Here is a 15,535-nt window from a genome sequence, read left to right on the forward strand (position 1 = left end):
CACACCTTTTAGAATCCCCTTGTCAGGCTTGGAGTTTCGGCTGCAGGTTCATGCATCCGCTGCATGAATGTGGTGAGAACTGGCGTCTTTACCATTGGTGGGCTCCCAACCCGTGAGCACATGTGTCTTTCTGTTTCTCCGATCTTCTTTCATGTTTTTCAGTAAAGTTTTATAAGTTTCATTACCAAGATCTTACACATCTTTTATTAAGGTTGTTTTAACAAAAAAAACCCCACGTTTTTTGCTACTAGAAGAGATACCACTCTGAGTATTACACTTTCCAAATCTTTGTGGTGGGTACACGTAAGCAACAATGGGTTTTTTAAAAAAGGAAGAGTCCAGAGATTTTATTTAATTTTTAAATGCTTTATTTTTAAACTTCCTAAATACGAACAATTTTAAACACAGAAAAGTAGACACAATGACGTACTGAGCCCAGTGCTGCCCAGTCCACCTCCTCAGGAGTCCGCTGTGGCCGGCCCAGCCCCTTGTGACCTCGGGCTGCTGCTGTGTCATTTGGCGGTGAGTCCCAGACACAGCATGCCTCCCGCGTGGACACGTCCCCATACCTCTGCAAGGAGCGAATGTGCGCAACCAGAGAGCCTCTAGAGTGCCGGGTCAGGTGCCCCCTGGCACCTCTGATGCCGTGGGGGCTCCGCGCGCGTGCGTTGCCATTGATTGACAGGCCTTTCAAGTCTCTCTGAAGCTCGGGATTCTCCTCCATTGTTTGGTTTGTTTGTTTTTCTCTCGAAGTTTATTTCTGGAAGGAACCATGTTTTTCCTGGGAAGTGTGATTGATTTTTGTTCACTGACTTTATATTTTGCTAAACTCCTTCTATTGACTGTAATAATTGTGGAATCTTACGTTTTTTTGTTTGGATGGTATCATTTGTAAATAGCGACATTTTTTTTCTCTTTTTCCCTAATGCGTCCATTCTTCTTCTCACCTTCCTGAGCTGGTTGGAGCCTCTATGATGCTGGTTGACATGGTGCTTATATTCCGCGTGAATTTTTGGAAGAATAGGACTACACGTTCCTTAAGTGTGTCTGGGATTTTGCTATAAAACTGGGCTCGTGTTTCCTTCGTGGAGCGCTTTTTGACTAGCAGTTCACTTCTCCAGTTGCAAAAACTATCCAGGTTCTCTATTTCTTCTTGGGTCAGTTTTGCTCAATTGTGTTTTCTGAGACATATGTCTCCTTCACTTAAATGTTCGAATTTGTTGAAATAAAGTGTAGATGGTAGTTGCTGGTTGTCAATGGGGCAGCACTGTGGTGTGTTGGAGGGCCTGGTGGGGTCTGCCTGCCCTGCTCTGCCCCTGCCCAGCCATGGGCTGTCACGAAGGCTGAGGGCTGCTCAAGGTCTACCATTGTGGTGGCTGCTGTTTTATTAATGGTCACCATATCTGCATCACATCCTCTTTTTTATTTCTAATAGGGCTTAATTGTATTTCTCCTATTTTTTTTTTTTATAATCAGTATTGACTGAGGCTTGGCAATTTTGTAAGTCTCCCCGAAGAACTGATTTCTGACTTTCTTGATACCTTCTACTGTATGATTGATCTCCACTCATACTTTTTCATTTCTTCCTTCTCTATTGGAGTTGATGCTGTTTTATTTTTCTAACTCCTAAGTTGGATGTTTACGTCCTTCCTTTTTAGTTTTTATTCTTTTGTAGTAAAAACACTTGAGATTATCAGTGTCCAAATGGTCACTGCATTAGTTGAGTGACAGACATTCAGAAGAGAGCAGTGTTTTTATTTTTTTATTATTTTTATTTTTAATTTTTTTAAAGATCCACTTATTTATTAGAGAGAGCGAGAATGAGCGAGAGAGAGCACATGAGAGGGGGGAGGGTTAGAGGGAGAAGCAGGCTCCTCGGTGAGCTGGGAGCCCGATGCGGGACTCAATCCAGGGACTCCAGGATCATGACCTGAGCCGAAGGCAGTCTGAGCCAACTGAGCCACCCAGGCGCCCGAGAGCAGTGTTTTTAAAGTAAAATTCAGTTGTGTTTTCTTTTTTTATTTTTTTTAAAGATTTTATTTATTTATTTGAGAGAGAGAATGAGAGAGAGAGAGCATGAGAGGGAAGAGGGTCAGAGGGAGAAGCAGACTCCCTGCCGAGCAGGGAGCCTGATGCGGGACTCGATCCAGGGACTCCAGGATCATGACCTGAGCCGAAGGCAGTCACTTAACCAACTGAGCCACCCAGGCGCCCCAATTCAGTTGTGTTTTCTTATTTCCATTTTGATTTCTTATTTGACTCAGGAATTATTTTTATTTTTAATTTTTAATTTTTTAATGATTTTTTCCCTTCAGGATTTATTTAGAACCGTAGTTCATGGTTTCCAAATATATGTATTTTTTTTTAGTTCTCTTAAAACTGATATCTAGTTAATTGCATTTTTGTCGGGAAAGGACCTACATTGTCCTGATTTGCTGACCGTTGTTGAGGCCTGGTGCTGCTGGTTCCTCACTCTTTCCTCTGCGGGGTGATGCGGGAAGGCTCCCGGGGAGGGGCTGCCCCCTGGGCGGGACTTTGGAGCCGGGCGGGGACCCCCATCTGTGCAGGAGAGGCCACCACCACCTGGGACCTGCTGTGCCCCGAGCACTGTGGGGTTCATGCACCCTGTAGGTAATTATGCGGAGCTTAGGGTGATCTCTTTGTGGTAGAATTGCAGCAAAAACACAGCAAAAAGCCAACTGGCAGGTTATTAATACATAAAGAACTCACATAAATCAAAGGAAAACCTAAAAATCTTCTACAAAGGGACCAGCCCTGTGAAGAGGTAGGAAATGCGGCTGAGTCTCACCACCACCCCGAGAGACAGACTTGAAGGGGGCAGAGTGCCCACACTGCTGGGCCACGGCGGAGCTGGCTCGCTCCGGAGGCGAGGGCGCGGCTGCTCCCGGACCCCGCCGCCTTTTCACTCCTGGCCCGGCCCTGCCTCTTCCTGGACTGCTAGGACGGCATCGAGATGCGGGCAGGGGCACTGGCTGTGGCATGGTCGTGGACGGAGAATGCAGGAGTGCCGTCACCACCTCGCTGAGGGAGGCGGCTGAGATGTGGGCATCAGCTTGAGTTGTCGAAGGTCGCTGGGGGGCCTCCGCACGTGTCCGGATGTGGTGACAGGTGTGCTGAATGAAGTAAAGCAAAGTCGTGTCCAGAGTCTTCTAATTGTGCCAGACCCCCAACCCCGTGGTCACAGCGTTCACCTCCAGGTGCTGTAATTGCAAACGATCTTTATCATTTCTTTGTATTTGTCTGCATTTGAACTTTTCCCTGTAACTGTGTATATTTTAAATCAGAAAATTGTCTCAGGCCCCCCTGAAAGTTCAAGGGTCGTGTGATTCTGGAGGGTGAACCAGACCGGCCCCTCCACAGGCGTCTGGACCACGTGGAGTAACCAGGAGGAGGTGGGCAGGGCCTGGACTTCCATGACCAGGTGCCAGCATGGGGAGGGCATCAGGTGGTGATGTGGGCGGTGACATGGGCTGCCAGCTGGGCCCCTGGCCTCCCTGCTCCCATGGGGGGGTTCTGGGGGCTCTGAAGCAGATGGTGACCCCATTCGCCAGGTACCTGGATCGCTGTGCCTCTTCCTTACACTGGTCTGGGCAAGTGGCCGCAGGGGAGCCTGGCGCAGCTGTCTGCGGGAGGACGTGTCCCACGGGCTCCCCACCAGCCCTTCCGGAAGACGGAAGGGGAAAGGATTTGCCCTGTGGGGAGATGGTCCCTGTCCTGGAGGCTCATGGTCAGACCCTCAGACCCACAGAGATGCCTGGACTTGGGGACTCGGCCCTGGCCTCTCTCTCACGTGCTGTGACTGTCCAGGGCCGTGTCTGCCTCCCTGGACACCTAGGAGTGTTCTCGTAGTCTGATTTGGAAACCCACTTTGCTGCAGTTGTCTGCAGCGTGGGAACCTCCATCTCCGAATAAGCCAGCCAGCTGCCCTGCCCTTCCTTCTCCATCCTTCCTGGACGGGGGAGGATCTGGGAGTGAGGGGGATGGAGCCTCCCACCGAGTCCGGCTGGGAGCCCCGTGGGCCGCCTGTGTGCTTCAGGTCCTTGCTGCCTGGAGGCGGAGGATGGCCGAGGGGTCCAAAGGGGATTGCTTGGGCCAGTCCTTCTGTCCAGTCATGCTGGGCTATAGTGTCCCCCCACAGAGGGACGAGAGCATAAGCTGGACAGGTGTCCTTGGCTCTCCCTTCTCTGGGCAGATGCGAGTCCAAGGCCTTTTCCGAGAAGGAGCCACCCTTTCAGGAGCTCGGTGCCGGGACTGGCCCTGGACAGGCCGTGTCCCCTGGGTTTCAGGGCGGCTATGGGCGTGCTCAGACGGGTCAGCCATCGCCTCCTAGAGCTCGCTCCGTGGAAGCTGCCCTTCCAGAGAGCTCCAGAGCGAACAAGGTCACACAGATGGCCCAGGGCCATGGACTGAAAGGCACATCTTTCAGAGATGGCAAGATGTTTTTACGAGATGTGTCTTAGGGTTGACGAATTCTGGCAAAACGTGTCTAGGACGTGTTTTTGAATAAATGAGAATGATGAGAAAATGAAGTGTCCAGAGGTCCAACCCCGTGCGGGGCCAGTTCGGGGCTGGGTATGGGGAGGAGGCCACACGGGTGCCCAGCACCACTGCTCCTCAGCCCTGCAGCCGAGTGTCAGGAAGGGTGGGTTTTACTTATGTTTTCACTCCCAGTATGCCACGGAACGACATTTTTATAAACAGAATGATGCCATGCTGGGGTGCTGTGGTGATTTCGAATTGTCGTCAACATCCCAAAGTCCTTACTCTCCATTTTTGTTCATCATCTGTCGCAGACAGCTAACATCCATCGAAGGCCTGGCCTGGTCTGTGGGCCACACCTGAAGCCCTGCTCTAGGGGATTTCATCTTTGGGGTCACCTTTTAGAATAATCATGGCTTAAAGAAAGGTCTGGAACGTTTAAAGTTCTGAACTCGGTGCTGGTCTTCATCCCAAGCGGCTATTGCACAGGATGTGTCAGTCTGGGAGGGCTTCTTGGACGAGGTGGGCCCGAGTGGAGCTGCTTGGTGTGGATGCTTGGAGGGCTGAGGGCACCTGCTGTCCCGTGTGGGGCCTTGCTCTGCCATCTGCACCCTGCGCTGCTCTGTGGGCAGGCTGGGTGTAACTGTGATGTTCCTTGCTGTCTGTAGAATGCGCTGAATGTCGGACCGAGTACGGAACCCGCCATTTCCCCTGCCTGTCGCCAGAGAGCAGCCCGCAGGACCCCTGTGTGGGCCAGGACGGGGAAGGTGATCTGGGGTCGGCAGGCATGCCCAGAGGCCCGAGGGCCAGGAAGCGAGGTACTTCCGCTTGGGTGCTGGATCTGGGGGGACCTGGGAAAGGCCACCCCGAGATGCCAAGTGCTGAGGAGGGAGGGCCAGCAGGCGGGAGCCCAGGCGTGCTGAGCTGGGGGCAAGCTGCAGCACGGATTCTGGCCTGCACCCTCCCCCCCACTGCCTTCCCCTTCCCTGAGGACGGCAGATGGCAGGGCTGGACCAGTGGCAGGAGGCTGTTGTGTGATGACCAGTGCTTGTCAGGGCCCCGTGGGATCCAGGGAGGAGGCTCAGCCTGTGGGACGAGTTCCCGTGGCCCCTTTGCTCCAGAGCCTGGCTTCTCCTTGTAGCGGGAGCGGGTCCCTGGTGTGTGCATTAGTGTGGGGAGGGCATGTGGGCCTCTGTAGAGGCAGCCTTCCAGTTGACAGGGACCTGGGAGGGCACAGGCGGGGCTGCTGACCTCTGAGTGCTCCCCAGGCTCACACATCCTTCTGCCCTCAGGGGCTCTCAGTGTCGGGGGCTCACTCTCTCCTCGCGTCTGGGAACCCATGGCCTCATGGGGGAGCTGCCTCTTCTGCCCTTACAGGTGGTCCCCCTGCCTCCGGCAGGCACAGGCTGACTGCTGACAAAGCTCCCATGTGGGCAGAGGCCTGAAGACTTGGCACTGTGTGCCTGCCCAGCCCAGGGACCCCTGTGAGCGGAGGAGCAGGAGGCTGTGGGGGCACAGAGGGGCAGAGGATGGAGGCTACGGGCCCGGCCACCTGCCTGCCCTCCTGCTCCTGTCCTCCACGTGCGCTTGGCTGGGCGGGAAGGCTGAGGGCGCCTGTCAGGCAGTCCCAGGGCTAGGACTCGGACCCGGGCCTCTGGATGCCTCGCAGGGAGGGGGCAGTAGCTGGGAGCGGGCAGCGGTGTCCTGAAGCCGAAGCCAGAGACGAGGCCAGCGCCACAGCCACCACCCCCACCGGCCCAGGCCTTCAACACCCACCTTTTGGTGCCTTTCCAGGGCCAGGGGTCACTCCTGAAGGCAGTGGGGCGCCGGGGCCCACCTCGCTGCCCGCTGCTGGCCCGAGGAAGGACTGCGCCCGTGGGGCCCGTGGCCGGCTGGCGGGGCCCAGTGCCACGCGGGCCAAGAAGAGGAAGCCCAACTTCTGCCCACAGGAGACGGAGGTCCTGGTGTCCAAGGTCAGCAAGCACCACCAGCTGCTGTTCGGCCCGGGGCTGCTGAAGGCCGAGCCGGCCCGCAGGTACTGTGTGTGGAGCTGCATCCTGCAGGCCGTGAACGCCCTGGGCTACTGCCGCCGCGACATCGTGGACCTCAAGCACAAGTGGCGGGACCTGCGTGCCGTCGTGCGGCGCAAACTGGGTGACCTGCAGCGTGTGGCCCACGGCCCCGGCGGGCCCCAGGCCCTGGCCCTCACGCCCGTGGAGCAGGCGGTGGCCAAGACCTTCTCCTGCCAGGCCCTGTCCCCCGAGGGCTTCGGCCCGGAGCCGCTCCCAGGTGAGTCCCTTGGCCCAGCTGACGAGCGGGCAGGAAGCAGAGACCCACCGCGGCCGGGCTGCTCCTCAGCCCTCGGCCCCAGGGGCCTCCCGCCATGCCCCCTCCTTGTCCCCGCCGCCAGGGTTGGGGCCGTTTCTGTTCCTTCGCGCACACGCTGGTGTGGCCACGCGGGGACAGCTTTCTAAATATCACAGCCCTGCAGCTGCACTTGCCTCCCCTCTGCTTTGCCCCTGCCCTCTCGCCCCCGGCTGCGGAACGGGGAGCTGGGCGCACACAGACGCGGCTCTCCTCTGAGGGACGTCTGCTTCCTGCCTCTGGACCATGACCTACGGGAAGAAACGCGTTTTCCTGTGCGGTCCCACAGACACACTCACACCTGTTGACACGAGGTTTTCAAGACCATGGTTACTCCATGTTGTCCTCTACGCCCCGACGTTTCTCTCTTTTGCTCTGCCCCATCCCGTACCCCTACCCTGTCCGCTGAGTGAAGCCCACCTGCTGATTTTCTAGTTTTACTACCGGGCCTGCAAAGCTGCGGTTGGGAGCACCGGGCTCTGTGGCTGGCTTAACATCCAGAACAGGCCTCAGTAAGGGCTGGGCTGGCCCTGCGGCGTCCGGTGGACAGCTTGGTGGGACAGCTTGGTGGGGGAGAGGGTCACCCGGAGCCCAAGTGGTCCTTCCGCAGCTGTTTTCCAGGGGAGTGTTGCTCTGCGGGGCGTGACTTCCCCCTCATCCGGTGCAGCGGGTCAGGGGGCTCGATGGAGGTCAGCCCAATGTCTGGGAGCTCTGCTGGGAGCTCAGCGGGGCGGGTCCCAGACAGGTGCCCGTTGTATGGATATGCGCAGCCCCGCTGGGGCACACAGGGTGCAGAGCTGCCTGGGAGCTGGAGGAGGATGGAGGCTGAGCCCAAATACTGGCAGTTAGGACGGGGGAAGGAGGCGTGGGGTGGGGGTGTGCGGATGGGTACTGGAGGTAGGTTCTGGGGACCATTTCTCAGTCCTTACCTAGTCTTCGACTTTGGGCCAGAAAATACAGAGTGTCAGAAACAAAGCAGAGGCAAACACGTGTTTTCCTAGAGACCGGCACAGGTTGGTCTCATCTCTGGTGCCAGCCGCGCGCACGACTTGGTGATGTGGTCTCCCCAGTGATGGGCACCGCTGCCCTGGTGACCTTGTGACCTGGTGCTGGCTGGGGCCCCGAGCAGTGGGATCCCTGAGGCTGAGGGCCTCCTGCTCTGTAAGGGGGGCATGCAAGCCCCTGTGGGTTGCTGTGCGCAGTGGGAGAACTGGCCGTGCCATGCCCAGCGCGTGCTTCGCAAAGCTCTGCCTCCCTTGTTTGGCCCATGTTCTTCCCGGACAGACCCTAACGCACGCTCGCCTCCCTCCTGCACGCCCAGAGTGCCGCCCCACACCCCGACCTCAAGGCCGCCGCCTCCCGCACAGCTGTCTGCCTCCCTGGCCCAGCGCACAACCCTGCTGTGGCCCCGGCCCCAGACCCCGCTCTGCCTCGCGGGTGTCCACTCGTCCCCGCATGGGTGCTGGTGCGTTTGGCGAAGGATGCGCCCTCACCAGCTGGGGACCGGCCGCACACATTCCTCAGCCCTGCCCTCTGGCTTTCCAGCGCTCTCACCTGGGGGCGCTCATTTCCTTGGAGCGGACGTGAAGGGGGATTGTGGCGGCCTCGCAGCTCTGCTCCCTGCAGGCCCAGGCGGCCCCCAGCTCCTGGCTTTCACGGCTTTGTGATTGTTTCCAGACGCTTCCTGTCCCCGAGGCCCTGGAAGGTGAGCCTTCCCTTGCAGAGTGACCTGCCCCAGACTGGAGTTCTGGGGAGTTGTTGAGCACCATGGGACGGTCCGTCGTGTGGCCCAGGCGTGGGTGCTGTCGCTCCTCAGTCGGGGTGCCCCGCAGCCTGCCGGCACTTGGATCTGGTCGCAGAGCCTTTCTTTCCCAGAGCACTTTGCAGGACTGTTGCTGTCGATCACGGGGAAAAGGGGAAGTCCTGCCACGGGGACGCTCCGTGCCTTGTCTGTGCAGACATTACCAGTCCATCGCAGCACGACGAGCCACTCCATGGCCTGAAGCAGCCTCAGCCTCTTCGGGCTGCCACCCTGGGGAGGGTGCCTTCATGGGGCAGGCTCCTGGCTGGCTGCCCTCCCCCCGCCACAGTGAGGTCATCCCACTGGCATGCGGCACTGCCCCGTCTCCCCCTGTACCCAGCCCTCCCTGGCTCCTCCTCTAGTGCCCTAGGCATGGGCCCGGGGCCGGGAGCCTGCATGCAGGCCAGATGCCCCCCCAGCCCCACCCCTCCTCTTGCTCTGTGCTCTGGGCGCCCCCAGTGGCCATGCTGCTCGGGAAGGAGGAGCCCCCGATGCTGCAGGGCCTTTATCCCCTTGCTGTTAGGCTCCTTCCTCTGCCTCATGCTCATGTGGTTCCGGGTCCCCTGACGCCCCTGGGCCTGCCTCCGTGCACTCGGTGTGGGGGCAGAGATCCTACCCGTGTCCCGTGTCACCTGGGTGAGGGCACCTAGGAAGGCCCACAGAGCACATCCGGGGACACCTGAGCTTCATAACTCAGGTCTGCTCTCAGAGTGGCTGAATTCTGAGTGTTCGCTCCAGGCCGCGGAGGTGGCCCGGGGCTGACGGTGGGGACCCCCTGCAATCCTGCTCCTGCCACGCTCCAGGATTTCGGATTTGTCCGTTTCTCCTGGCAGGTGCAGCAAGCGTGGCTCTCTATATTTTGGAGCTCTGGTATGTGTGCGAGGCTTAGAAGGGGGATTGGTTCCCCCAGCCGGAAGGGAGCAGGGCCCTCTGGGGTGGGAGGCAGGCTGTGAGGGGGCCGCGGGGGGGCGGGCCAGGGAGCTTTGTCCTGTCCTTCGCCGCTGGCCCCGTTGGGCATGCTTGGACCTGCCCTTGCTGGGGGTCGCTCAGGGTGGGGGGTGCACACTTCCACGTCCTGTCTGTGGATGTGGCCAGTGTCGTCCAGGGAAGGGGCTGCTGCTGTCATCCCTGGCCTCCTTGGGGCCCTGGGTCTGTGCAGGTGCTGTGCCTGTGGACCCCCAGCAGCCTGTGAGATGGTGCTGTCACCCCCTCCCCCCAGCAATGCGAGCGCACCGGGGCACTGGGTTTTGCCCAGGCCTGTCTGCTTTGCGGCCGAGAGGCCCTCTGACTTCCCTTGCTCGTCCTGCGTCCGGGGCGCCATATCACCACTCGGCCTCCTCCTGCGCTGCGTGAGTCGACACCCCAGTCCTTCCACCAGCCGTCTGTTGCAGCTGGGAGTCATGTGGTGGGGCAGAGCCCGGCAGAGCCCGCTGTCCCCCTGTCTGCCTGGCCCATGTGGCAGGGCAGCTGGGGACGACGTCCGGTTCCATGGGGGTCTCTGTGCTCCTGCCGCATTACTGGTGGGGCTGCTGCCTCTGGGCCGTGGGGAAATGAGGGGCAGGTGGCTGGAGCTGGGCCCCTTGGCGGACGGAAGGCGTTGCCAAGTGTGCGTCGGAAGCCTCGGGTCCCCTTCCTGCAGCGGGCAGATAATGCCGCGCACCTGCACAGAGATGCCGGGGGGGCCAGTAACTGTGATCTGGTGGCTCGAGAGCGTCCCATTGTCTCTGCTCACAGCAGGAGCAGAGGGCGGGGAGGAGGAGTCCCAGAGAAAAGCCCGATGAGTTCTGCCGGTTTTACTTTTTTATTTTATCCACGCCTCGTGTGGTCATGTGGGGCCTGGGAGCGATACAGTGCGTCCATGTGCAGTTTGGTGACGTGTGCCCAGCAGCTTCCCCGTGGCGGAGTTTAGCGAGGGGGCATCACGACTCATGCTGTGCACCGGCCCAGGGCAGCCACTAGCTTGCTTTGTGCCGCTGTAGGGTGGGCTTCTGTGGACTCGCGGGCACGTGGACTCCCGTGTCAGGGGTCTGGTGGCTTGTCCTCCCATTGCTCAGGAGTGGGCATCTCACAGTTTATGTCTCGTCCGCCCTGATGGACGGTTGTGTGGTTGCCAGCTTTTGGCTGAGTGAAGGCACCGCGAACCTTTGTGCATTCTCACTCTCTTGGGGGCTTGGAGAGACATTTAACTTGCTCCGAAACTTTTCCAAACTAGTTTCCAAAGTTGCTGTCCCACTGGGTTCGCACAGCAGCGCGCGGGCTTGAGCATGCTGTGCATGCCGTCACCATGTGCCCCGAGGCTGTGTGGGCGGATGTCGTTGCAGCATGTCCTCTGCTGTGGTCGGCTTTCCCACCGGGCTGGAGGCCGGCCCGCACTGCTCGTGCCCGTCCCGGCGTCTGGGTTCCGGGGCCGTCGGGTAGCCATGGTGCAGACCTTCTGTCAGGTTCTGCACTGTCTTGTTTTTTCTTGATGGGGTCTTTTTGAAGCTTTTTACGTTTTGATGTTATCAGTGTTTTGGGGTTTCTGCTCTTTGTATCCCATCTAAAAAGTTCTTGCCTACTACAAAGTCCCAGAATTATTGTTTTTTAAAGTTTTTTTTAAAAGATTTTATTTATTTATTCAACAGAAAGAGAGGCAGCGAGAGAGGGAACACAAGCAGGGGGAATGGGAGAGGGAGAAGCAGGCTTCCCATGGAGCCGGGTGCCCGATGCGGGGATCGATCCCAGGACCCTGGGATCATGACCTGAGTCGAAGGCAGACGCTTAATGACTGAGCCACCCAGGCGCCCCTTTAAATTTTTTTAAGATTTTATTTTTTCATTGTTTTTTGAAGTTTTTTTTGAGAGAGAGAGCAGGAACAGGGAGAGGGCAGAGGGAGAGGGAGAAGCAGACTCCCCGCAGAGCAGGGAGCCTGATGTGGGACTCTATCTGAGGACACTGAGATCATGACCTGAGCCGAAGGCAGACTCTTTACTAAGCCACCCAGGCGCCCTTGTTTTTTGAAGTTTTATAGTTTTAGCTTTTGCGTTGAAGTGTCTGATACATGGGCAATTGATTTTTGAGTCTTGTGAGTTTGGGGTTGGGGATCAGTGGATATCCGGTTGTTCATCACCGTTGGTTGAAAAGACCGAATCACCTTGATGCTTCTTTGTAAAGCCACCAGGAGGTCGACTTGTTCCTGATGATCTGGGTCTCTGCTTAACGCAACACCAAGCCGCCTTGACTATAAAGTAACTATAGTCTTGAAGCGGGTTGGGAATTGTTTTCTCCTCCTCTGTTTTCTGAGAAAATTTGTGTAGAATTGATACTATTCTTCCCTTAAATATTTGGCAGAATTCACCAGGGAAGCCTCTGAACTGGCATTCATTGTGGAAGGCTTGAAACTATACTTCCTTCCATGTTACAGTGTCACGGGTCACAGTGTTACAACATTATGTGCACGTGTTACAGTGTTGCATGTTACATGTTAACATGTTACAGTGCCACCCAGGCTTCTGCTGCTTCTCATATGACCTCCGATCATTTGTGTTTTCAAGGAACTTACGCATTTCATCAAAATTGTGGCATTTGCTGCTGGGCTGTTGTCTGCAATATTCCCTTAGTATTGTTTGAATGCCAGTGTGGTCGGCAGTGAGCCTGCCTCTCTCGTTTCTGCCATTGCTAATTGTGTTTTCTCTATTTCGTACTTGACTGGTCTGACTGCAAGTCTACCAATTTTATTGATTGTTTCAAAGAACCAGATTTTGATTTCATTAGTCTTCTCTATCCAATGTCAAGTTAATTGATTTTTGCTCATCTTTATTATTTCCTTCCTTTTCCTCACTCTGGGGTTAATTTGCTTCTGTTAGATCATTGATTTGAGACCTTTCTTCTTCCCTAATGTAAGTGTTTATTGCTATAAATTTTCCTCTGTGCATTGCTCTACTTGAACAATTTTGTATATATTGTGTTTTCATTCATTCATTGAAAAATATTTTCTAATTTCCTTTGTCATTTTTTCTTTAATGGTTATTTAGAAATATATTGTTTAAATTTTCAAATAATTCTTTTTGTTTCCAGATATCTTTCTTTTACTAACTTCTAGTTTAATTTTGTTGTGATCATAGAATCTTTTGTATAATTTCAGCTGTTATAAACACATTGGGACTTGCTGTATTCTCTGAAATACATTGTATCCTCGTGTGTGTACCATGTGCGTTTGTTGGGTGGCATGTCCTATAAACGTCACTCAGGTCAAGTTGATCGATGGTGTTGTTCAAGTCTTGGTATCCTCACTGATTTTCTCTGCTGCTCTGTTTACTGCTGGGAGGGGGTGTTGATGACTCTCACTATAACTGGATTTGTTTGTTTCTCCTTTCAGTTCCATCAGTTTCTGCTTCAGACATTTTCAAGCTGTGGTATTAGGAGCATGCACGTTTAGGACTGTTTTGTCATCTTCATTAGTTGACCCCTTTGTTGCTGCAAAAACGTTCCTATTATCTCTACTTACATGCGTGGTTCTGAGTTCTCTAATGTTAGCATAGCCGCTCCAGCTTTCTTAGGATTACTGCCCTAGGCAATGTGTTTTCCAGTCCTTTTACTTCCAAGTTATGTCTGGTTTTACATATAACATGCTTTTCCCGTACTCAGTGTATATGGAGTTTCCTTTTGGCCCTCTCTCACCATCCCTGCCTTGACTGGAACGGCCACAGTGGTGCTGTCCACGGGAGCTTTGGTGATGACAGGTCCCGTCCTCTGCACCGTGGCAGCCGCCAGCTGCACGTGGATCGCGCTGGCGCCTCACTCGGGTTTGGGCCATTTGTCATTGGCACAAATGCCGGTGTGCTCGGGGTTAAATCTCCCATCTTCATGTTCGCAGTCTGTATCTCCCTTTCTTTCTTTTCCTTTCTTTCTTCCTTTGTGTTTTTGGAGGAATTGAATGTTGTTTATTATTCCATTTTGCCCCCACTCGTGGCTCATCAGCGATACCTGCTCATTTTGTGTTTTAGCGGCTGCTTTGGAGTCTCTGGTGTCCACCTGAGCTCCTGATGGCGTGCCCTCGGGTCCTGCTCAGGCACTCGGCGTGTGACGTGGGAGCCTCACACGGCCTACTCCCGCTTCCCTTCGGGACGGTGTGTTATTGCTAGCGGGCCTCTTATGGCTTTCACTTTATTTATTTATTTAAAGATTTTATTTATTTTTGACAGAGAGTGCACAAGGGGGAAGAAGCAGGCAGAGGGAGAGGGAGAAGCAGGCTCCCTGCAGAGCATGGAGCCCGACACAGGACTCGATCCCAGAACCCTGGGATCATGACCTGAGCCGAAGGCAGACGCTTAATGACTGAGCCACCCAGGCGCCCCGTGGCTTTCACTTTAATAATCAGTGTTCTCTGAGATAAATTTAAAATGAGACAAGGTGTCTGTTTTATTTGCCTTGACGCCTGCCCTCCCTCACTCTGGCTTCTCATGCAGATCCACATTTCCTTTTATTGTTTCTTTTGACCTGACCGATTTCTTGTAACGCTTCCTGGGCTGCACATCTGGCTGGGACAGAGTCTCTCAGCTTTTTTGTCTAAAATAAATCCTTACTTTTCTTCTGTTTTTGAAATACATTTCTGCTGGGTATGGAATTCTGGTTGAAAGATTTTTTCCCCTTCTTTTGGCACTTTGCTGCTGTTGCTGCGGCGTCTTTGGGCGAAGCGTCCCCTGTATTGCGTTCTGTGGTGCTGTGGTGCTCCTCTGTCCCCTTCGGAAGTGTCCTCTTCCCCGCAGGCTTCCTGCAGTTTTGACTACTGTGCCTTGGGGTCTGAATTTTTGGTATTTACTCTGTTTGGGACTTTATGAAATTCTCCATGAAACTCTCAGTTTTTAATTGTGTAAAATTTGGATACTTTTGGTCCTTATTTCTTGAACTTCTCCTTGTTTGTGGCCCGTCTGTGGCTCCCCTTCCCCTGCCGGGCTGCTGGGTATCACCCTGAGGTCCCTATGGCTTGGCCACCGTGCTCTCCTCGAATCCACTCCCCTGTGCCCTGCAGCATCACATCTGCTGCTGACCCCAAGCAGGGGGGCCCTTCACAAGGGCCTCTGTGGCTTTTCCACATCTTTGGTCTCTCCTTGCTGGGTAGACGTGCCCCTTCATGTCCCTCAGCGCTGTTGTAACGTTGATGAATGCTCTTCTCCACTAAGTCCTCTCTCTCGTTTCTGGGTCTGATTTTATGTTGGCTGATTTTTCTCATGGTTAGGGGTCACGTACGTGTTCCTGCTTCTTCTTATGTCCGGTAAGTTTTAATTGTGAATTTTGGGTGCTTTTGTGCTGGGTTTGGTTGTTTTACTTGAGGAGGATTAGACTTTGTTCCAGGGGCAGTGAACTTACTTGTGGGTCACTGTGATCTCTTAGGGCTTGTGATAAACATCTTTTAGGGCACTTCTGAAGTAGCTGCCACCATGACACTCCCCGCCCTCCGGAGGCACGGCCTGTGCTGTCACTGCTGGACGCCGCGGGTGCTCAGAGCTCCTCCCCTTCTCCTGCCCCTGACTCACACCGACCCTGCTGGGTGAGGAGGTGCCTGCAGCTCCCTCGTGACCCCTGTGCCCTAAGCCGAGGGGCGTCTTTTTCCGTGCAGGCACAGACATGGGTTTGGCTGGAGACCAGGGGACGGGACAGGCTCCTGGAGCCCCTTCTGCCTCATCGTCTCCCCTCTGTCTCCTGCCCCCAGGGCAGCTGCTGGACCTGCCAGGCCCTGGGGTCCGCCTCCGGACCCAGTGACGCCAGCCCCGCTCCGGCCCGCCCTCGCTGCTCCACGGTCTGGCCTCGCTCCTGGGAAACAGCCGGGGTGATGCTTTCCCAGGGCTGTGACAGTTTGTCCGGGATCAGAACATCATTTTCCATCTTTCA

General features: G+C 55.3%; 1 protein-coding gene across 9 annotated transcripts in view; it reads left to right on the top strand.

Moving 5' to 3' along the window:
* The window catches only part of TSNARE1 (t-SNARE domain containing 1), a 155,236-nt gene that overhangs the window by 41,651 nt on the left and 98,050 nt on the right, over positions 1–15,535 (top strand). For 8 of the 9 annotated variants that reach the window (XM_064587804.1, XM_064587803.1, XM_064587801.1 and 5 more), the window contains exons 3-4: positions 5,169–5,318; positions 6,295–6,789. In XM_064587804.1, coding sequence (XP_064443874.1) covers positions 5,169–5,318; positions 6,295–6,789 — 645 coding nt within the window. The remainder of the gene's footprint in view (positions 1–5,168; positions 5,319–6,294; positions 6,790–15,535) is intronic. The other variant, XM_064587802.1, reaches the window with a different exon arrangement.

The sequence above is a fragment of the Mirounga angustirostris genome, unplaced genomic scaffold (genome assembly GCF_029215605.1).
Source record: "Mirounga angustirostris isolate CCGP_5_RB_7025 unplaced genomic scaffold, mMirAng1.0.hap1 SCAF_4, whole genome shotgun sequence".
Classification (NCBI taxonomy): domain Eukaryota; kingdom Metazoa; phylum Chordata; class Mammalia; order Carnivora; family Phocidae; genus Mirounga; species Mirounga angustirostris.